At 48.0% G+C, this 23,368-nt stretch overlaps 1 protein-coding gene and 1 long non-coding RNA gene across 7 annotated transcripts in view; one reads left to right on the top strand and one right to left on the bottom strand.

The window, feature by feature from the left end:
- CAMTA1 (calmodulin binding transcription activator 1) overlaps positions 1-23,368 on the top strand; it is a 321,453-nt gene that overhangs the window by 255,924 nt on the left and 42,161 nt on the right. For 5 of the 6 annotated variants that reach the window (XM_064470376.1, XM_064470371.1, XM_064470372.1 and 2 more), the window contains 5 exons: positions 1,719-1,872; positions 13,148-13,288; positions 15,606-17,461; positions 20,653-20,779; positions 21,567-21,701. In XM_064470376.1, the coding sequence (XP_064326446.1) occupies positions 1,719-1,872; positions 13,148-13,288; positions 15,606-17,461; positions 20,653-20,779; positions 21,567-21,701 (2,413 nt within the window). Of the gene's footprint in view, positions 1-1,718; positions 1,873-13,147; positions 13,289-15,605; positions 17,462-19,759; positions 19,902-20,652; positions 20,780-21,566; positions 21,702-23,368 lie in introns of those variants that run through there. The other variant, XM_064470375.1, reaches the window with a different exon arrangement.
- Positions 13,282-15,667, bottom strand: LOC135316601 (uncharacterized). The gene is made up of 3 exons (XR_010375855.1): positions 15,581-15,667; positions 14,653-14,807; positions 13,282-14,246 (listed from the first exon to the last, which is right to left on the bottom strand). It is a non-coding gene; the product is annotated as an uncharacterized LOC135316601 (long non-coding RNA).

The raw sequence follows: 23,368 nt of genomic DNA, 5'->3' as shown, positions 1-23,368 counted from the left end.
TGTTCGTCTCCAGGAGAATCTCAGCAATAGAAAAGCCGGTGGTTTTCTTTGCTTTAGCGCTTTCCAAAACTGCTCTGAAATAAGTTGTTAGCGGTTCCTTACTAGGTTTCCTTGCCTCTTCCCTGTGCAATACAACTCTCTTTAACAGAGGCTGCGAGAACTTGATAGTGCAATCTAGCAGAATCTTCACTGAAAATCCCCTGCTAGCAGTTTTCATCAATAGAGGGAAAAAAATGCAAGTTCCTGCTTGCACATCTGCACACGGTCACCACATAAAGGGGTGGCCTTTCAGCTGCCAGCACCGTCTTGGCAAGCCTCGAGGAGCTGGGAGCTGCGACCAGCTGCCCCCTCATCTCGGGGACGTGCAGGATGCTCCCCGCACGCAGGGCACGCGAGGGAGGGAGTGCGTGGTCACCTCTGCAGCGGTGACCGCTGCCCCTGCTTCTGCCCCGGGCTGGCTCCGGGTGCAGCTGCCCGGCACGCCGTGCCTGGCCTCAGTGCTCTGTTTTGCCCATCAGAAGTTACCTTCCACTGGCCTTTCCTTGGTGCAGGTGTCCATTTACTGCTCCAGCTCTCTGCAGGCACGAGCGAGTGCTCCCAGTAGCACCCCCTTTGCAAACAAACAATGGTTTCTGTTCCCTCTCCCGTTCAGAACAGGGCTTTAACAGCATTAATGAAACATTAGAGTTTTAATTACACCGTTATCCTATTTATTTTCATAAGTAATTCCAAAGCAGCCGTTACAGTTTGTGATCTTAGGAATAACTGACTTAAGGGAAAGAAATCAGCTTCTCAGTCTTGTTATTATCTATTGTTCAATCTCCCTGGGATGCTGCTGGGTAACTAGCAGAGTTGTTTCTGTTGCTGCTGTTAAGATGATTCATTTACTCGCAGGGTGGTAGCAGGCTGCTCGGCTCCCTACTTGAAACGCCTGTGTCAGTGGGACGGCGCTGCAGTGCGTCAAAGCGGTGTTGCATCCCCTCTCTCAGCCCCTGTAAGGTGGCGTATGGGGAGAGGGGAGCATTAAACAGCCCTGTGGGAGCAAGCGCCTTGCAGTTGTTCTGCAGCAGTTCTGCAAAGGACACGGTCTCTTCCAGTCCTGAGCTTCTGCAGCTCGCTATTCTCATCACAGAGCTGCAAGATCTTCAAAAGACAAGAAATTTCGGGCTTGTCTGAAAAGAGCCTGTCCTTGGGGCACTCTGTAACACTGTTTGTGAGCCTCCTCAGCTCTTCCCTCCCTCTTTCTGCTGCCGTGTGGAAAGCGTGGCTATTACTGATGTTCTCAGATGAATTTCTGAGTATTCAAAATAGCCTGATGCAGACCAGAACTGATGAAAGCATTGGATCAAACAGACCACACATCCCTTACACCAGAGCAAATTACCTGGCGTTTGTTGTGAGTGGTGTTTGCGGGACTCTTGCAAGTACTTGGTGTTGTTTGGGTCGGAAAAAAGGTTCACCCTGAGCACACAAGGGGAGCAGGGCAGCTGCAAGCAAAGGGCACTCAGGCGGGGGGGGAAGCTGTGTGCAAACTCCGGCATGCCTCATCTTTAGGCACATCTTTTAAAGAACAGTTCTGATCTCAGGGAAATCTAGTACGTACTGGGATTTGATTATGATGCTTTCTGTCCTAGTTTTAATTAGGAATGTAAATGCAGAGAGCCCTGAGCAGAGGAAAGCGGCCCAGTGATGTAACTTCTGCTCTGCTCTCCCCACAGAACCCAGACATCGTGTTGGTGCACTACCTGAACGTCCCTGCCATTGAGGACTGCGGGAAACCGTGCGGCCCCATCTTGTGCTCGATAAACACAGACAAGAAGGAATGGGCAAAGTGGACAAAAGAGGAGCTCATTGGACAGCTCAAACCGATGTGTGAGTATCTGGAGGCGGTTTTGCTCTTTTGCTTTACAAAGGGCTAATTCAGAATACCATGTCTCTCAGTGCCACCAACCTTCCCTGCGAAGGAGTTATTTGTCCCCGTCAATCTCAACTTACATCTGCAAGCACGTTCTTCCCAATATTCGACACTTCTGGGATGCATAGTATGAGAGCAGTCCAGACTTGTCACCAAAACGGTCATATGCCAAAAAAGGTCCCCTCCACACACTGGGAAAAAATTGTAGTAGGGTCTTTCATTTCCAAGCGTTGTTGGTAGGCAGCTACTTGGTTGCAAAGAGCCTTTGCAGTATTGACAGGTAGGCTTCCCCCAAGACACTCCATGTTTCTGTGGTTCAGTGTCAGATCGGAATGGGTTGCTGTTGTTTACAGATCACAGAATCATTAAGGTTGGAAAAGACCCCTAACATCATCAAGTCCAACTATCAACCCAAAACCCCCAGGCCTCCTAAACCTTGTCCCCAAGTGCCATGTCTGCATGTCTCTTAAATACCCCCAGGGACGGTGACTCCCCCACCTCTCTGGGCAGCCTGTGCCAGGGCCTGACTGCTCTTGCAGTGAAGACATTTTCCCTCATATCCCAACCTAAACCTGCCCTGACAAAGCCTGAGGCCGTTCCCTCTCGTCCTGTCACTGGTGACGTGGGAGCAGAGACCAGCCCCCCTCTCAGGCAGCTGCAGAGAGCGAGAAGGGCTCCCCTCAGCCCCCTCTTCTCCAGGCTAAACCCCCCCAGCCCCCTCAGCCGCCCCCCAGCACACTTGTGCTCCAGACCCTGCCCCAGCCCCGCTGCCCTGCTCTGGACACGCTCCAGCCCCTCAAGGCCCTTCTTGTCCCGAGGGGCCCAAACCTGAGCCCAGCATTCGAGGTGGGGCCTCCCCAGGGCCGAGCACAGGGGCCCCATCCCTGCCCGGCCCCTGCTGGCCACACCAGTGCTGACACAAGCCCGGGGGCTGGTGGCCTCCTTGGCCACCCGGGCACTGCTGGCTCATGCCCAGCCGGCTGTCAGCCAGCACCCCCAGGGCCTTCTCCGCCGGGCACTTCCCAGCCCCTCTGCCCCAGGCCTGGGGCGCTGCCTGGGGTTGGTGTGACCCAAGGGCAGGACCCGGCACTGGGCCTTGTTAAACCTCACACAACTGCCCTCGGCCCATCGATCCAGCCTGTGCAGGTTCCTCTGCAGAGCCTTCCTGCCCTCGAGCAGATCGACACTCCCGCCCAGCTTGGTGTCATCTGCAAACTCACTGAGGGTGCCCTCGATGCCCTCCAGATTATTGATAAAGGTATTAAACAGAACTGGCCCCAAAACTGTTCCCAAAAAGGAATGCTACTTGTGACCAGTCGCCAACTGGATTTAGCTCCGTTCACCAGAACTCTCTGGGCTCGACTATCCAGCCGGTTTTGTACCCAGCGAGAGTACACCTGCCTAAGCCATGAGCCGCCAGCAGCTCTGGGAGGGTGCAGTGGGAGACAGTGTCAAAGGCTTTGCTAAAGTGCAGGTAGACACGTCCGCAGCCTTTCCCTCAACATCCACAGCTCCATGGAGCTGAATGTTTCGGGCGGGTATCTTTTACTGCTGTTGCAAAATTTGTAGTCTAAAGAGAAGGCTGCTTATATGTGTCGAGTGATTGGGAAGTTTGCTCTGCAAACAGGCAGCTCTGTGAAGTTCTCTGCATCCACCCTGGACTATGTTTTCTTTCCCGTTGCAGTTATATGTCTTCCTCTGGAGATTATGTCCTAATGTGCAGACAAACATCTTTTTGCAATGAAAGCAAGTTTAGGCATAATATGGGTCTGCAAGCAACAGAAAATTAACTCTAGGAGCTACAATACCAAATTTAGGTGCTTACACCCGAGTCAAATACCAGGCCTGCTTTTCTCCCTCAACCCTGCACCCAGTCAGACGCTGGTGTCGTGCCCAGCTTTCCGTAGTGAGAGGTCACAGCTACAAAGTGCACTCCGATATGTCTCAACCATTAGTGAAACATTGGTCTCACACTGACCATAGCATTAGTAATAGAAGTTTGCAGTGCGCCTTTGTTGCATGCCGAGCTCTGCAGGCCCATGTATTCCTTTTCGTGCAGTTGGAGGGCAGAAGACAAGCAGAGAGAGAAAATGATGCATTTGCTAAACAGAATATGGCCTCTGGGACTGATAACCTTAGACAGAAATCCAAGATGTTGGAGGTGTAGCTGAGACTGGACAAGTACCTTAATATTAAACAGAAGAGGAAGTGGTAGCCTCTTAAAGAATCTGCAGTGCATCAAGAAAATTATGTGCAAACTACAACAAACTTGCCATAAATTTAATAACACTTGGCTCTTTTATGTCTCAGGAGGGAAGAGTGAAATTCTGCACAATTATTCAGAGTATATGTGCATGTACACATCTCTTTATGGGTACATATCCTGGGAAATGCATCCTTCGGAATATAGCTAAAAGAAAAGCTTTAGGTTCTGATCAGACCTAGAAAACAAAGAGGACACAGATAACCGTGTTTTGGGAACACAGAGGGGCACTGCTTGCCAAGAAGCCATTAGATTTGGTTCCAGTATTGGGTGTGCCATGAAATTCTGAAGCCAAGCACATTAGTTTCATCACATTTTTGCATTAATCACATTCTTTCACAGACTTCACAGTTTGATTGTCTGATGTTTCCAAATTTCTCTGCTCGAAGCAGATTTGTCAAATGACTTCATGTTGCGCGTGGTGTCACTGGGGAAGTGACAGTCTCACCCTTTTACCTGTTCCATGTTGTAGTTCATCTAGTTTGATTCCTCTGGACTTGGAAGCTGTGAGAGGTTTTTGTCGATTCTTCTGGTTTCTTGGTTGCCATTTTTCATAAGAATTGCACATTTAAGACGAGTTAGTGATGATACAGCCAGGGTGTACGTGGAGGCCCAAGGCCAAATGCAGGACCTGCAGGCAGGTTTTTGCATCCTGTTTCAGACCACTTATGTTATTCAGAATTAGGAGGAGAAGCTGATACCTTCTGGTATCAGAAGGCTGATGCCTTCTGGTCAGAGGCTAGTTCTGGTTCTTGACTTGCTGAGAACAAGTGCTGTTTGGCCAAGTCCTACTCAGCCTGGACCAGAGTCGGGTATTAAAGCTCTTGACCTCTGCCACGTATTAAAGCTTTTATATCAGAATCTGGAGTCAGTGGTGTGGCAGCCAAAGGCTGGGAGCATGTTCCCTTGGCTGTGTGTGCCTGGAGAACTAAAAGTGATGTGGCAGATGGCTGGCAGGGAGAGCAGCGTTGGTCTGAGAGTCCAAGCCAGACAAATACATCAAACTGTTTTTCCTGAAATGCAGAGAGACCCTGACTGGGAGGAGCAGGGAGATTGTTTACGTTTCTTGCATCCATAATTCACTCTGCTCCCTCTTCCTTCCCTGCTGCACCATCCCAAAGCCAGTTCAGGCTTCAGCAAGTGTTCGGCAGGCATCTGGGACAGGCGCAGGCTCGTGGTACCAGCCTGCGTCACTGCTGTGAGCAGAGCAGCGCGCTGAGGTCTGGGCTGCTGAGCGGGGGCTCCTCCTGCCCTGGTCCTGAAGATGACCTCGGCCAACCCAGAGCTTCTTGACTGGCTTCAGAGGTGGTTTTTCCTAATGTTTGCGCTGGTTGTTATGGATGAAAAAATACCTTTTCAAGGTGGTCATACAGCTCTGAGAGCTTCATGGAAACACCATTAACTTGTTCTAACGTAGCTGGTCTGTGAACTAATTAAGAGACTGAAATTAACCCATCGGAAGATGCATGAAAGGTAAATACTGCAGATGCTGAGAATTGGGGTTTTTTTCCACATCTCCGAGTTGAAACCGTAAATAATTAATTATCAGCCTGACTTCAGTTTTCATGGCTCTGGATTTTTGGCTTAGTTCTGTTTGTCACCTGCTTTCACATCAGGGCATCTGTGACCTCCTGATTACCCTGTCCGGACTGTTGCTGTTGGCTTGTCAGACCTCAGTTTGGCAGTCCTTGAGACTGAAGCAGGCAAGCCTGGAAGGGCTGGATACACTATTCGTGACCTCCAGCAGGATGATTCCTCCCTCCTTCCAGGCTAGGAGATGGGGCACCTTGTCTTAGAGGTGTAAGCATGTTCAGGGAGTGCAGCGAGGGCTGTAAAGCCTCCACTGCAACATCCTGCTGCTGATGGCAGACCTGTGATAATCTGTCGGCAGCATCCTAACTGGTTGTCTGAATCAAAAGGGTTGTCATGTGCATTGCTTCTGTACAAATGCAACCTTTCTCAGGACATTTGTGCAAAACGAATAGCGATAATACATGAAAACTCTGTGGGAACGTTGTCTGAAACACCTGTAAGTCATTTCAGGATGCCTGGTACAAAGAACGGGCCTCAATTTGGCGTTGCTTTCAGTTTTTTCCCCCCTCTTGTGCCCGGTTATAGCCTTGCTTTGAGATTTCTCTGAACAGATTAGCAGATGTCCTTAGAGGCATCTGGTGGTAAAAGCAAAAATGCAGTGGCAGAATCCAGCACAGCAGAATTCTGTATATAAACTCCATATGATCAGCAGATTACGGGCCAGCTCATGTTGGGGGTTTCTCCAAATCATCCCCTTTTGGCTTTCTCATCCCTCAGCTGGCAAAGTATGAGTTACAAGCTCACAGCTGGTGCCACGTTGCAATCCTTGTTTCAGGTCCACTATAATTAAGAGCTATCTTTCTCTTGGAAAAAAGCTTTTTTAATTCCTCTGCTGCTTGGAAACTGATTGCTCCCGCTCGTGCCGCCCGCTTGCAGCCACAGCTGGGGAAACTGGAGGTTTCACGTGGCATCCATCAGGCTTAATGCCTTTGGGCACAGGCAGCCCTGGCCTCTCACTGGAGTCACCGATTCTCTCTGTTCTGCCTGTGTAAATGGAGTGATCTGGGGCTCTTGGAGGTGACCTGAAACTGCTTCCCTGTGTTGTCGCAACTGGAGAGGGCATTAAACGCTTGTGGCCTGGAATGAAGTTTAAATAGCAGTAATAGGCGTTAATATGGTATGAGGAATTGAGTCGTTGGGTATTCTTATCTTGACTTAAACTTATATTCCATTTTGGTAATTGCGTTTAAGGGTTTTTTTTATATTTACTCTTAAAAGATCAGTTGTACAAAAATGCTGTGTGGGATGATTTTTACCATTCCGCAGCTGGTTTGTCAGAGCTGCAGGGTGACCCTCAATGGCAACTGAAGCTTGCCAGCTTAGTTCCAACGGAACTCCAGGTAAAAAGTGACTTAGATTTTTTTAAGATTTTAGTTTTCATAATGCAGATGTCCAGTTCTGCCTGAATAGTACTTACATGTTACTGTCATTGACTGTGGTTTTTTATTGAAAAGAGAATACAATAGTAGGTGCTCAAAGTTCCCACATCCCACTGGCCCCACAGACTTTGCGTCCCTCCCATTCCCGTCAGCTGCACAGCCAGTACCCGCCACCTGCTCCATTTCCCATCTCCTCTGCAAGATGCATCTCCTAAGCCTTTCATTTCCGCAAGTGCGGTACTCTACATGAGGGTCACATGCAAGAATTGCACCTTTCCTCTCCCTCTTAGATCTGTAGTGACCTTTATGTCCCCCGGGAGCTCCTTCTGTGCCGATACGGGCCACTCCTGAGGAAATGTGGTTTCCCTCGTGGCTGAGTTTTACCTACTGTAGAAAGTTGCACTTTGCCAAAAGCACAAGATTAGCAACCCTCTTCCACCTGCTGCTTTGGGCAGTCTTTCAACTGCATCTGGAGATGCCACAGCGAAATGATCCCGCTAGCTGATGCTGCGCGGTGACAGTAATCCAGCGTGAACCGGCCTGGTGGCAGTAATGGATATTCACCTGAGGAAAGCTAAACCAAAGAGTTTCCTGTCCCCCCGAAAGCTGGATATGAAGCCAGATGCAGCAATACAGAACCTCGCAGAGGACGCCATGGCCAGCCTTTATTTTCTGTTCTGCCTTCGGATTTTACCTCCCCGCGCGGCATTCAGCTGTCCTGTCAGACTCGATGCCGGCGCACCGACTCCGCTGGCAGTCCCCTCGCCCCGGCCTTCCCCGCGAGGTGTTCCCAAGCAGCAAGGGCCGCGCCGCCTCGCTCTGCCGTGCTCGTGAAGGGTCTGTTCGCCCAAACCGCCCGGCGAGACTTTTGCTGAGAAAAGTTAAAACCGGGGAAAGGGGCGGCGCGGGGCGCGCGGGGCTGCCCCCCCCTCCCCGCCCGCGCCGGGCGCGCGCCGCCGCCGTTCCTTATCCGCTGGCGCCACCTGGCGGCGCGGCGCGGGCCCCCTCCCGGCGGGACGGTGGCGGGAGCCGCTGAGGGAGCGGGAGTTGGGCGGCGGCGGGCCGGGAGCAGGGGCGGCCGGGAATTGGAGGCTGCCCGAAGGGAGCAGCCCGTGGCGGCTTTGGCCCGATCAACGTTGGCAAAGGCAAGAAGTCCTGGCGCGATCAGCTTTTTATCACAGGTGAGTACTGTGTACGCGGCTTAGGAGAACAGTTTGAGGGAGTTGAGTTCGGTGCTGTTCTTTCACGTGCGAGCAGCCTTGAACGTCAGGTGGCCGTAAGTCAAAATTGCTTTAACTGTAGAGAAAGTTGCAGAAGCCTCCCTCCAAGCAGCTTCAGCAGAGTCGTGTCCCGACGGGCCTCTCTCGAAGAGGTCCTCTTCAGTTACTTCTCTGAGGGTGACTGAACCACAGGCACTTCCCACTTGCTATTAAGCATCCAGCTGCATCCAAGCAAACCTTCAACAAAAGGCATCATCTTGGAAGAAAGACTTCCCTTTAACGAATGGCTAAGAGCGAAATGTTTATAGTAGTCCTCACAAAGACATTTACATTGGAAAAACAGCAAATGTGTGAGGTGATCTTCCCCGCCTTGTCCCCAGCAGTGAGGCTCAGGAAATCTTTCCTTCATAACCAATAACAAGTGGAAGTGAAGGGCTGGAAAATCAAAGCTGAATTGTGTGGGGGTGTCTGGATACGAGAGGATAAATCTAATGAAAGTCTTCTCCAGCCAAACTGAGAAATCAGAGCAAGGCCTTTACTTCTGTCAACACCAACGCAGCGAAGATTGAAGGGACGAGGCTGCCATTTCCAATTGACCATTGCCATGGAAACAGCCTCCCAGTGTCAACAGTTGGTGGAGCGGGATGTAGGAAGCAAGGCGGGCTCTCGTTCCCAGCAGCGGGGCGGTAGGACAAAGGACCCACTCACACTACGGTCAGCTTGTAGGGTTGTAAAAGCGTGTTTTGTCGGTCGGGAGGCCGAGGGCAGGACTCAAGGGTTTGCAGTGGGCGTCCGAGATACGTCAAGAGGGAGAGGTAAGCAGAAGCCTGACCTTGAGTATTCCAAACGTTCCAGCTCTGTCACTTTATCCAACTTAATCTGTTTCACATGGGAGATGTCATCATTGTTACTCAAAGACAAAAGATGGGCCCTTACCTGTCAAAATGGGGCAAAGGAACGGCACAAAAGGTGTAGAGAATGGCTTCGTTATGTAGCATACAGTGTAGTGTTCAGCTTCAGTATATAGTGCAGAGAGCTTTGGAATAGAAACGGGAAGCGTAAACTGGATGAAGTGGCAAAGAGGAACATCTGAGAGCATTCAGAACAGGTGAAATGATCAGATTTAAATGTGGGAAGGTATTTCAGGGACAAGTTTTCCTTAGGGTGGAGGAAACCACAAAGAGGAAAAGAGGGTTTTAGCCGTTTATGGTGTTCGTTCTAGAGTGAAGGTGAGAAAACAAAGTAGGCTTGAGGTGATGGGGAGGAAGAAGATACCTGCAAGACTGGAGGACTGCAGACCTGGTAATTGTGGAAGACTGAGTACCGCCAGCAGTGGGAGAAGGCAGAAATAGCCAGGGTGCTGTAAGAAGACTGGGCAAACATATTTTTCTGTGCACAAGCTTCCTTTGGCTTCTGACCTTTTTGCTGGTAATCTAGATAATTTTTCATTCCTTTTCTCATGATGGTCAGACAAAGTCCTGACAGGGCTAATGAAAGGGGATACTGGAAAGTTATTTTTATTGTCTCTTCTTCAAAAGGGAAGAAAGAGAAGAAAGGTGTGAGCCTGTGCTCACAAAAAGAGGTTGGAGGCATTTCTGCTAGGAGCAGCATTAGCACTCTGAATTGTGGACCTTCCTCCAGCCTCACTTCTCCCCTCCAAGCACCCAGTGAAATACCAGGAATTCTCCCTGGCTCTGCTGCCTCAATGCTACAGGTGCTGTGCAAGAGGGTGCATGATAAGGAATGTGTTGCTGCTGTAATGCAGCAGCTTTTAGACATGTTCACAGTATCACTGGAAAGGAAACTGTTGGAGCAGTTCACAGCTTTTATCTTAAATTATAAGGAAATGCAGGAAGAGTCTGAACAGAAATCCAGATTAAAATACTTCCCAGAATTTCTGTTAAGCTTCAATCTTTTTCTTTTTTTTTTTTGTGTTCCTACTTTATGACTCTATTTAATCAAATTTAGTTCTACAGTGGTTTCACTTTTTGAAGCACTAAGAAACAGGAAGAGAGTGTGTGTGTGTGTATGCTTTTTATTAACCTTCCTTTCATAATGCACTTTCTTCCCTATAGAAATCTCCTTTCCCGCTGATTCATTATGTGTCAGGAAGCCAAGCGTGACATGTTAAAAGCCATCTTGATAGTATTTGGTATTCAGTACTAACAACTCACTAGCTCACAGGAGTTTATCTTTAAAAGGGGGAGGGAGAAAATCTGCATATTGGATGTGCCGAGATAGTGGATAATTTGCATTAAGCATCCAGACATTCTTTTTTTGTGCAATCTGTCACCCTGCACTGGCTTTTTATTTTATAACCTTCATAACATACAGGGAGCACAAGTACTAAAAAAAGTCACACTGCGTGGACAGAAGCTGGAGCTGGTGCCCATTAGGATCAGCTGGAGCAAGGCTAGAGAAGAACTTTCCCTCAGCAGCAACAGATCCATGGTGGGACTTTGTTATGCTGGAAGGACCTGAAAATAATAGGCATGGTCCTATAAGCATCCAGCTATAAAGCTGTCCGTTATTTCTTAGCTTCCAGCTCACAGCTGGATTTAGATTTAAGAACCATCATCACAAATACACAAACTCCGAGACACGATTCACTTACCAGACTTGCCCCCTGTAATACACTGCTCATCAAGGGATTTAGCCGCAGCAGGGAGCAAACTCTGACATCTTGTTGTAAAATAGGCTTTCTATACCTGGCAACACATATGTGAGCTCACTTCTTTAGCAAAGCATTTCTGAAGTAACCAGAAATAACGTAATGCAAAGTTTCTCACTAATAATTACATTTTGGTAACTTTATATAGAATAGTCGAACCTATGCCAAATACATTACTGCATTTTAATCTTACTGCCAGTGTATTTTTTTGCAAAACTGCTATTCGAACATCACTTACGAGGCATGACATCACATGTGATGGAATAATGTACCTAGAATAATGAAGCGAATGTAAGTGGAGGTGCTGAAGCGGTAAGTGCATATAGACTTAAACTTAACACTCAGTACCTGTTATTATGTCTAAGAGGAAATTCAAAATTGTGAACGTACTAGAAAGCAAAATCTGTTTGGTACAATAACAATAAATGCGGTTGTCAAGCAAGCGTAGAGGGACTCATCACTAAACTAACTGCAGCACTTTAAATAGTGATATGAGGAAGAATACTTGTAAATCTCATTTACAATATTTCTGCAAGTTATCCGGCCTGGCCAATAAAAATATGAATTCTGTAACATAAAACTAGACCAATATGAGACACTGCTAGGCAAAGTAACATCAGTGGGCAATGAGGCAACTCAGCAACAGGTGATTAAAAAAAAAAGTAATAAAACTGCTTCACAGAGCAGATTCAGGAACTCTGGTCCACCCGCTGCTTATGGCATACTAAGTAAGCAGCATCAAAACGGAGGAGATTCATGCACATCCTGCCTCTTTGACAACAGCCATTAGCTGTCATAGATGTACCCTCCTTTGTTTCTGATGTTCTTGCATGAAGCAGCTTACAGCTCGTTGCTCCAGAGTCTGCAGATACTTCTGGCTGTACAGCGATTATCAGCCTGATGTGCTGTTGCCAGCGTTTCATGACCTCACATCAAAGACCTTCACCACACAGGGATCTGTGTATTTAGAGCTTAATCCTACAAAGTTGAAGTCCATAGGACTTTTAATTTTGATTTGGTATATTATGGTGAGGGATTTTAGAATACAGCATGCAAGGAACATGCTTTGCTAGAGTACAACAAAGACACTCCTGAAAAGAAGCAGCTCCTCAGGCCTGAGCTGCCAGGCACAGGAACATCTTAGAAATTATATTGCCACCAGCCAGTACTTTCCAAAATCCATAAGTGAGCTATAGTGCACGCAAACAACAAATAATATGCACATATAAATTGCTTAGAGAGACAGTAAAAGAAACAGAAGATGCTTTGAGTCAGTTATGGAGAAAATATTTTATCAAATGCTATTTCTGTTGTAAGTCAGGTTGAGAATATCAGTTATGTGAAATTCTCCATCTAAAAAATTCTGAGAGAGTGCCTTTGTTCAAATAACGCATGTGCATGCAGCTTAGCATTCTTATTTAAATAGCTAGCCGGGCACAAGAGTCCCCAAGAAAAGAGACATTATGTTTGCAACAGTGTCTGCAACGTCACCCTCCTGACCGTTTTCCCAAATGACTAAAAAGTCCAAGTCTGAGGAGAAACTCACAGAGTGTCTGCTAGTGACTTGCAAAAAATGAGTCAGTCTTCACTGCTGCCAAACAGGATCTGGCAGCGGAGACCTGGCCAAAGGTTTGTATTTGCTGTTATACTGGCATATTTTTGGCTGCTGATTTTATTACTAATTTTGTTTTCATATTAGGCAGAAAAAGATTCCAAAATGCTCCTTGGAATTGTGCTGTTTTACTTCAATGAAACACAAGTATTTTGTTGCTTTCAGGTTTTTAATGAAGGTTACATGCACTGTTCAGATAGTCCTTAAAATTTTTCAGCTTGCTTAGAGAGCTGCCGTTAACAGCAAACTGAAATAGAGAAAGATATTGTACTGAGGGTTTTTTTCCTTTGTACATACCTAATCCAGCAAGCCTATGGATATCAGGGAGCAGAGAATAGTAAAACAATAACCATTATTGTTGCTTTTTATAGGTCTCCTTCAGTTCTGACAAAAAGCAGCAGGAATGGGTTTCTGCTGTTCTTTTGGAGTGGCTTTTGATAGTTTCTGGTGTGGTTTTGAAGTTTCTGATGGAAGTTTTACTGTTCTCTTCACAGTTCATGGCATTAAGTGGACATGCAGCAATGGAAACAGCAGTTCAGGGTTCTCAGTGGAGCAGCTTGTGCAGCAAATCCTCGATAGTCACCAGACGAAACCGCAGCCTCGGACACACAACTGTCTCTGCACTGGTACCTTGGGTGAGTACCTTGGGAGGGCACAAAATTGATCACAGCTTAATCCAGACTTGGAGTACCGTTTGTAGTGCTGAAAATGCTGTATCATGAAGTGTTGAGACACAGTGAACTCAGAGGTGACAGAAGAAGTCTTGAGCATAAAAAGATGCAGCTGAAACTTCTGGAAAAAAAATGTTGATACTTGTAATGTGCAAGTTCTAATAAATGCTCTATATGTGACCTGCTCAAAAAAGCATATTCTCTTCTACGTGCTCAAGGTTACCGAAGCCTCAAAATTTGATGCTCTTCCAACTTCACTCTCTGAACATCTTGGCCCGCAGCCCAGTTTGCTGAAGAAAACAGACTCAGGTGGTTAATTACAAGACATCACTGGGATAAGACAGGTTTTCTTTAGGTATCATGAAAATACAGGAGATTTCTTTCCTGTTGAAGAAGATGGCTGTGTTTTGAGTGAGACTACGACAGCAAGAAACAGCACCCTTAGTATTAGCGTTTTACAGAGAGAGTGGGAAGCTGATTCACTTTTCCAAATCATCTGCTTTATAGCCGCCACTTCCTAGTACTTCAGTCAAGTAAAATATATGACACATTAATTAGTCCTTAGCAAAATTTATAAAGGAAAGCCGCCAGTGCTTCAAAGGGTTTATTTTTGCTTCTTTTTTTGCCTTATACAACCAAGGTTTAAGTAATAACGATGACCTCTGAAATACCTGGGTTTGGATTAAAATTCAACCCTTATGGCTCAGCATTTGATCCAGGCTTGCAGATCTGAACATGAATCCTTTTATTCTTCCCTTTGATGTTTTGTCTTGTGCTAAGTCTACTGCATGCTTTTTAACATTACAGTATGGCTTTGTTTTGTAACAGCTTGCACATTGACACATACATTCCCAATTCCTTACTGTCATCTGCAAAGACAGCAGCGTGAAAGCCTCTCCCTTGTTCCTGTTCATCTCTGTACCTAGGAGAATAGAGAGATTTAATATTGCATTTAGTCTCAAAAGCACTGTCCTGAACTACTTTAAATGACCTGATTCAAATCCTGAGCACATAATAGAGAAGTTCCCCTTCAAGGGCAAGGAACAAAAGATTTAGCGAACTGCAGCAGCTACACAGATGCCTTATGTTACCCAGAAGATGGCATTTGTCATTGTAGCCATTAGCTATAAGGAGGAGGTTTCTTCCTCCCCTTAGTCATTATATGTTACCATAATTAATGTTCTTACCTCATCCTAAGGAAAAGTAATCAATTAAGGAGAAACATCAAAAATTCAGGGGCTGTTCTTCTCTAAACAACAAAAGCAGTCCCTGCACCAGAGTTTGTGGCTAAGATGTCTTTGCAGACAGAATTGTTTACTTCATCCTACCTGATTGTGAAGCTCCCAGGAACTCAGGTGATGTTCATCTTCTGTCAGGCCAGTAAAGGTGCCAGCTGAACTCTGTGGAGGGTTATCTTCTGGTGACCTTTGCTTGAGCACTCTTCAGCTGCTCCGATACTAATCAAGCACTCTGCATGCGACCTCTGAAAGTACAAAATGTTTATCTGTCAGCATACAAACGGCTTAGAACAAGAGAAAACCCATCACCTTCCTATGGGAGGGAAAGCTTTCTTTGTGCTGGCTAATGTACTACTTCTTTAATAATTTGATTGGCAGCTGTGATAGACACAATGATGAGAAGAAGATGAGGGTTGCAGTCTAGGCAGCAGGGTGATGCCAGGGACAGGAGTGTGATATGGCGCCTGTCACCTCCAGATTACCAGTCAGCATCCAGCCCACGAGAGCAGTTGTCAAACCACCCGACATCAGCCAGTGTGAAGAGCCGAGCATCTGTGTTGCAGGAGGCTGAGGTCCTGTCCGCGGTGCAGATGAAGCAGGGCCTGTGAGGTGGAAACCCTCTGCCATAGCTGGCAGCAACAGCCCTCACCTTGCAGACTTTGCACTGAGATCGGACATGTTTAACTCCAAAACTTGCCATTGATATCGATTCCTCCCCTCCTAATGTGTTGTCTGCTGGGGTAGGGAGGAAGGGAGTAGCTGCTAAGTGGGGTGAGGGGAAGGGTGCACATGTGCCTGTTTAGAGGTTGCTGTCGTTGCCTGCAATGGATCTATGCATCACATGGAAAGACCTGTAAATCTGGCACTGGCGAGAAAGTAATTTTATTTCCAAGGTCTCTCTTGCTCTCTCTTATGTGTGCTTGCTCTCTCTGACGCGCATGTGTGCATAAACACAGCCCTCCTTTGCTACAGCCATCAGATATACAACTAGCATTGTCTTAATTTTGTATTTACTTACCGGTAAATGTTGTTTTCTGGCACAGGGGCAGGAAGCAGCGTGCATCACAAGTGTAACAGTGCCAAACATCGCATCATATCACCAAAGGTCGAACCAAGGACAGGTGGGTACAGCGCTCATTCAGAGGTGCAAAATAATGATGTCTCGGAAGGCAAGAACGAGCACAGTCATGGCAAGGCCTCCAGCCGAGAGAAGAGGAATGGCAAAGTGGCGAAACCGGTGCTGCTCCATCAAAACAGCACTGAGGTTTCTTCCACCAACCAGGTGGAGGTCCCTGACACGACCCAGAATTCTCCTGTGTCCATCAGCAGTGGATTAAATAGTGACCCAGATATGGCAGATAGCCCGGCTGTCACTGGTGTGTCCAGTATGGCTGTAGCATCAGTTATGGGAAGCTTGTCACAAAGTGCCACCGTATTTATGTCAGAAGTCACCAGTGAAGCTGTGTATACCATGTCACCCACCTCCGGCCCAAATCAACACCTTCTGTCCTCAGATGCAGCTGCACAAGGACTGGTACTTGCTGTGAGTTCAGATGGACACAAATTTGCTTTTCCAACAACTGGCAGTTCAGAGAGCTTGTCGATGCTACCCAGCACTGTCTCTGAGGAACTTGTGCTCTCCACAACTTTAGATGGAAATAGAAAAATTCCAGAAACCACCATGAATTTTGACCCAGACTGTTTTCTTAACAATCCCAAGCAAGGGCAGACTTATGGTGGAGGAGGTATGAAAAGTGACAGCATCAGTACCAACATAAGGCAGTCACCCACAACAGAACGTAGCTTCAACTTCAATACAACCCTCACAAAAGAAATCAAAACTGAGGACACATCTTTCGAACAACAGATGTCCAAAGAAGCATTTTCCTCCACTTCTGCATCTAACACACTCACCCTCACTACTGGTTCAGGTTTGCTTCCATCTGGAGGAGGTCTGAGCCCAAGTACCACCCTGGAGCAGATGGACTTCAGTGCCATTGACTCCAACAAGGACTATTCTTCTAGCTTCAATCAGACCGTCCAGAGCCCTCATGTTCATCAGACCCCTTCCCCCAGCTTCTTTCTGCAGGATGCCAGCAAACCTCTTCCCCTTGAGCAAAACACTCACAACAATTTGAATGACTCAAGTAGCTCATTTGTGAACACGTTAGGAATCCCCAGTGTGAAAACAGAGTCCTCGTCCCAAACCACTTCCAACTGTAACGGCACAGTGGAAACCAGAATAGAGTCCACCTCTTCTCTCCAGCTCATGCAGTTCCAAGCAAACTTCCAGGCTATGACTGCGGAAGCTGAAGTTCCCATGGAGACCTCCCAGCAGGCAGAAGGGAACGAAAATCTACTTAAATCAGGGGATCTTCAAGCCTGCAGCACAGAACATTACTTGCAGCCTGAGGCCAACGGGGGTATCAGGAATGGGAACAATCTCCCTATTCTCCAAGGAAACATGGTACAAGGACTCTATCCTGTGGCCCATCCCAGCTTAAATAACTCCTCCAACATGGAGCTTAACTTGGACCACTTTGACATCTCCTTCAGCAACCAGTTTTCTGATCTAATTAATGATTTCATATCGGTAGAAGGTGGGAGCAATGCTCTCTATGGACACCAGCTGGTGTCAGGTGACAGTGCTGGACTGTCTCAGCCTGAAGACGGTAACAGAGCAACCTACAACCAGGCTGAAATGTGCATTCCCTGCTGCAGTCCTCAGCAAGCCAACATGCAGCTCAGCAGCACAGAGAATGGAGCCAGCACGATGGCGTACATGCATGTGGCTGAGGTGGTCTCAGCAGCTGCGGCACAAGGCACTTTGGGATTGCTACAGCAGAGTGGGCGCTTGTTCATGGTGACAGATTATTCACCAGAATGGTCTTACCCTGAGGTAAGTCTAGGGCTTTTACTCGTTAATGTTTACTGCTCTGTCTTTCATTGCTTTGTTAGCAAGGGCTCCCAAGGACTGTTTTGTTACAGGTTTGGCAAGGTGTTTAAAATACTTCTATTAGAAGTCAGAGTATCCAAGTCCATTTGCATGCCTGAGTGTACTTTTAATTAAGCACTTCATTACCCTGACAGGGGCCTTTCTTCACTTAGGAAGCATCCGGAACAGAAATATTTTGTTTCATTGAAAAGCTAACTATTTCCCACCTGATGGCTTCACGGTGCTACCTAGCCACCTTAGAGCAATGGAGTTTGCAAACTGGAGCTGATCCTTAAATCTGGCTCTGATGTTCTCAGTAGAATAATTCCTGACCTGCACTGCCTCAATGAGCTCAGCATTCACCTCCATCCCACAGACTATCCAAAATCAGTCGCATGCACCACAAGTTAAAAATGTCAGCAGCAGAGACTTCTCTGACTTGAAGGAATGCTGGAGGAAAGAGGCTGTTTGGAGCCAGTAATGGAGAGGCAGGTTGTTTTGAATTTAAAAAATGGTCTGTTGATGTAAGCCCAGCCTTGGAGCACTGTTGTACCTGTTGCTTACAGAGGTGTATAATAACTCTCGGGAAAAGATCTCTCTGTTCACAATGATTTTCAGTCTTGTGATACCACCCCCAGTAAGCATACATCTGACACCACTGGATGGTGAGTTTGCTGGTGGATGAGGTGGAAATATGCAATAACAAGCAAATGAGGTGGCTTAACCTTCAGCTGTGATCCTGTGGCAGCTCCAGGATCACGCTGTTACAGGCGCAGGTGATGAGTTGGTGTTCGGTGGCTCCAAGAGTTCATGTGCTCAGCAATATGGGACTCGGGGTGAAAATGTGTGTTCACTCTGCGGATGGAAAGGCACTGAGGTTGCCAGCATGCAGGACTGGACAGTGGGCACTGATGAAGAGCCTCCTTCAGGAGTTTCTGCCCTCTGTTTAGTTGCTCTCTCTCCAGACAAGTCCATTGTGGCCAGCGAGGTGGCGGTGCAGGCTCAGGCACGGTGGGCAGCTGAAGGCATCCCGCTGCTCCTTAGCAGTTTGCGCGGTCTGTAGCTGACAGGGAAATCTGGGGCTGTTGAGGGCAGGAGATGCGCAGGGGCCTCCCTTCTGCCAGCTGCCAAATCCAGAGTCCTCTCCAAGAGACAGGGTGGTCGCTGGTCATCAAGTACTCACCACCAGCCGGAGCTTACCTTCTCTTGGTCTTGGTGCAAAACTAGGTCTGAATGCCAGCCTTCTGCTTCTCTGGAGTGTAACACCAGCTGAAGTGTCAGCGCTGTGGGAGTCAGTGCTACTGTCCTCTGACTGACTGCTTAACTCGGAACAGCGGTGCGATGATGGGCTGTTAGCAACGGAACTCAGTCAGGCTTCGTCCGCAAGAGGCGCAGTATTTCAGGGGCATTTGGCTACGTTGGGCTACAGACACTGCTTCTGCCATACCTGTTGCCCGGGCAGTCAGTGTGACGCTTTCTTGCTTGTGTAGAAGGTCCCAAAATCAACAACAAAAACTCTTACAGCAAACCTTCAGCCTTCTGGTGCAAATCTTTCTCTTTTGCTGCTTCCATGGAAACCTTTTTTTGTTATCCATTGCTACACTAACTACTTGTTCGACTCCTGCTGGCAGAGCTTGTTTTACATCTGTTTATACAGACCACAAGGCCTAATCCTTCTGCACAGAACGTTTTTCAAAACCCGCACAGGTCCAGGATTGCTTTCTGGTCACGTTGGTTCGTACCCGGAGCTTCAGGTTTTGATTTAAGCAGCTCAGAGCAATATCCCAGCTATTCATTTTCTTTATTTGCTGAGCGGAATTTGCTGCTCCCGTTGCGAGCCCCAGGGGGATCAGACAAGCTCTAGCAGGAGCGCTCTCATCTCCGGACGGATTCCGCCGCGGGCGGGCGGGGTTGTGGGGAGGCAGCGCTGCTGGGGTGAGCCCGGCTTCCCGGGGCGCGGCCGCTGGCACCGGGCCGGCGTTTGCGGCCGTGTCCCGCAGCGGCAGCGGGCCCGGCTCCGGCGGCGCCGCCCCCCAGGGGCGGGCAGGCCGCGCTCCCGCCGGCGGCCGCCCGAGGGCAGCACGGCCGCGGGGAAGGGACGGGACGGGGAGGGCGGTCCAGCGGCTGCGGCGGTCGGAGGCCCCGCCGCCGCCAGCTGCGGAGGGGCCGGGGCGACCCCGCTCCCAGCCGGGCCTCGGCTGGCGCGGAGGCGGCGTGGGGAAGCCTGGCCGCGGCCGGCGCCGGTGCGGAGGGGCGGGCGCTAAGGGCTTCCCTGGGGTCGTTGTCGCCTACAACAGCCGAGCCTGACGGAGCCGGGGCAGGGGAAGCAAGGGGCGAGGCCTGGGGCAGGCTCGGCCCAGGGCGCCGGAGCTGTGGCCGAGGGACCGCTGCAAACGCAGCCCCGGTGGGTCACCGCGCTGCCGTCGTTGCGCTTCACGATTTAACCCAAGTTCCTAGTACCTGAAAAGCACAGGTTGCACGATTGCTGGTTTAGCTGAGATCTTCCTACACCACGGTCTGCTGGATTCATGGGCCGCCTCCTCTCGTGCTTCCAGTTGTGACTTTGGAGGCGATGTATCGTCCTTTGTGTCCTACACGCAGTCTTCCATCCATATCGGTGGGGTCAGGGCGGTGATGGCGAACATGCAGCACGCGTGCTGTGATTGACCTGTGGCACTTCTCAATGGCATGGAGACAAGCCTGGAGCCTGCGCAGGTGGCAGTGGGGAGCTGATGGTGGGCACGAGGCTCAGGCACACCCAGACATTACCAGGAGCTGCCTGGTGGAGGGATGTCTGGCTTGCCGCATTGATAAGGTTTGCATTACTGGTCTTGGAGCTGGCAAGTGACCCAAAGAAAGGCAGGCGGTCTGCGATGATGGTCACGCTGGTAAAGCATGGGACCTGAGAGTATGGGCAGGAGCGGGGAAGAGAGCGAGCGGAGAAACAAAGCTGCTCTACCATGGAATATTATTTGCATTTCTCCCACAGCAGTGGGAAGCTGGGGCTGCGGTGTTGAATTGTGCCAAGGATCTGTGTTAGCTGGGCACTTCTGTTGTCCTTCGTGATGCTGTTTGCCATTCAGCTGTTTCAGTGCAGGGTCCTCTCTGGGGATGGTGTCTTCTGTAATGCTTTTTTTCCTCCCTCTTCCTCACAGGGAGGAGTAAAAGTCCTAATTACTGGTCCATGGCAGGAAGCCAGCAATAATTACAGCTGTCTGTTTGATCAGATCTCAGTGCCTGCATCTTTAATTCAGCCAGGGGTACTGCGCTGCTACTGCCCAGGTAAGGATCACCTCTCCTATAACTGGTGGTTTCAGAGCAAGTTCTTAGCCTAATAGTGTCATGTATATGTCTTGACTAAACTCATGGACCCATTGTGAAAGGTAGTGCATAAACATCAAGAAGCTTTTCTTTTTGCTTTGACCTATTTAGTGTGAGAACAGCAATTTAGGATCTTGATACATCACAACAGATCACAACAAATATTATTTAAAAGCTCTGAATTAGCCTTAAAATAAATATTTGAAATAATTTAAAATCATTCTAAGCATTTCTTCAGTTATGAAATGCCAATTAATGAGCAACTGTTATTCAGAGGTGTACTCACTGCTCTGATGACTCCTAATTTGCCTATATTCTGCACCTTGTCCTTGGTACTTACAAGAGGAGAACACCTCCAACCCCCCCCACAGAGATTTTCATCAGTGCTGGCCCTCAGTTTATGAGTTTAAGTGCATGCAGAATAACTGAGCTTCATTGTTAGGCCCCAGCTTCCCACTGGAAATGCAGTGAGGCAGGTTAATCTTTAGGAACACATGTGATTCTGCCTCTTGCCAAAACAACCCGTTATATGACTCTTAGGCTTACAGCCTTAGTGTTTGAAAATACAGATTGGCATTTTAGACTCGTCAGTTGTCTAGTCACAAAAATATTGTCAAACGCCCCCTCTCCTCTCATTGCATCTGCTCTTGGCCTGCTGCTTAGCACATGGGGAGATCGATAGGATAATACCTCACCATGTATTTCTGCGGGGACGTCTCTTGTCTTACAGTATGCTCTTTTCTTTTAGCTCATGACACTGGGCTCGTGACTTTGCAAGTTGCCTTCAACAATCAGATCATCTCCAATTCTGTGGTGTTTGAATATAAAGCCAGAGCTCTGCCAACCCTGCCTTCCTCCCAGCATGACTGGCTGTCCTTGGATGGTAAGCAGCACGCAATATTCTTTACTAAAGCTCACTGAATGGTAGGACTGTGAATGAAAGGAGTGGCTCCTGGCGTGGGGGAGGGATGCAGAGGGGCAAGCTTCTGCTGCAGGGCAGGTCTGTTGCACAATTAATCAAAGACCTTGTGCTGAAATGTCTTATTAGTTCTTTTGATGTGCACAAAATGTGGCTGCATTTGATGGGAAGGACACAAAGGGGTGTTTTCTATGTCTGAATAGAAAGCTGATTGTTTCCCCAAAACTGGGACCACCCAGGCCCTAGCGGGAGAGGAGCATCTACCCTGCAGTTGTCTTCCCTGAGGACTCTGAAACTTGAGCTTGTCCAGAAAGATGTGTATTTACATAAGCAGAAAGTGGGAAGATGGTGAGACAATTTAAGGAATGAGGGGACTTCAGTCAGTGACTGCTATGATGTCCACATCCCACCTCATCACCTAGGAGTTACCAAACAGTGCAGATAGATTTTGTCAAACCCTTCAGAGTCTTAGTGCCAGAGCAGTCTGTGCTAATGGCAAGCCAGGTGTGCTCTGGCACGTAACAGCTACAGCCTTTCTAGACTCGTAGGAGCATCCCTTCTGCCTTGCAGGAATGAGATGGACACACTAATAGCGTTAGCTCTTAGCCAGGCACTTGGCAGAAAGAACAATCCATGACTGATCAGAGCAGATCTCTGGTACCTAAATGTCAAACCAAGGGATGGCAACTCTGCGTGGGTGTGTTTTAGGTTCAGGTTTACCTGGTAACGCTATGCCCCCAAAATGCATTTTATAAAGGAGCAAGATGAGAAGGATAGCAGGGCAACTTAGGAGCCTGAAACATTCATTTCCCTTCCTGAGTTGCTAGAGAGATGCAGCTTCCAGCTCAGACCAAGGAGATGCAAGGAAAGAGCTGGTTTGTATGACACGCTGGGAAAAGACCAGTAATACTGCTTTCATCTTTCTCCATCGGAGTCAGCTGCTGGGGCACCTCATTTTGTGCTATCTTAGCAAAGTCCCAACACTCCTGCTTGGTGGCCCGTTTGCTAAGTGTCTGTTTTCTCTGCTAAATACAGGAGGCAAATATGGTAAGGTCAGAGCCTTAGTCTTCAGCAATTTCATAGCTGAGACACTAATATTAACATTGCAAAGCATTACACAAAAGAAGTCACAGGAATAGTTTGCACAGGGCCATACTGAAGGCAAGAGAAGTAATGAGCTGATATACTGATGCAGTTTGTACCTTAGCCAATTAACCTCATCCTATTTTGTTTGTCGGCTGCAAACATGGTAACTGTAATACAACACATGTTTTGGGAAATCTGCCATGGATATTACTTTTGATACCAGTTTAATGCCTTTAAAATGTTGCTATCGTTACAAAGATTTGAAGCATGTGTTACTGTGTTGTTATTTTTTATCGTTGATGGACACGGCAAATACTTAAGACTGTTTAACTGGAGAAATACTGAACAGTTTGGAGCTTAATTCAGGCCAGCTACATGTCAGTGTAGGCCAGTTGTGTTTGAATGGTTTTTTGGTGGGCTCTCTCATTCTGTCTGGGAACCCCTGACCGGAAAAGCTTTCTTCATTAAGTCATTTATTAGAAGCTTTCTCCATACCATTAGCAGCTGTGAGCCTAGGGACTAGTCATGTGGGTTAAACCTGAGCA

Source organism: Phalacrocorax carbo, chromosome 20 (genome assembly GCF_963921805.1).
Source record: "Phalacrocorax carbo chromosome 20, bPhaCar2.1, whole genome shotgun sequence".
NCBI classification, from domain to species: Eukaryota; Metazoa; Chordata; class Aves; order Suliformes; family Phalacrocoracidae; genus Phalacrocorax; species Phalacrocorax carbo.
This window is presented reverse-complemented; position numbering and strand designations above follow the sequence as displayed.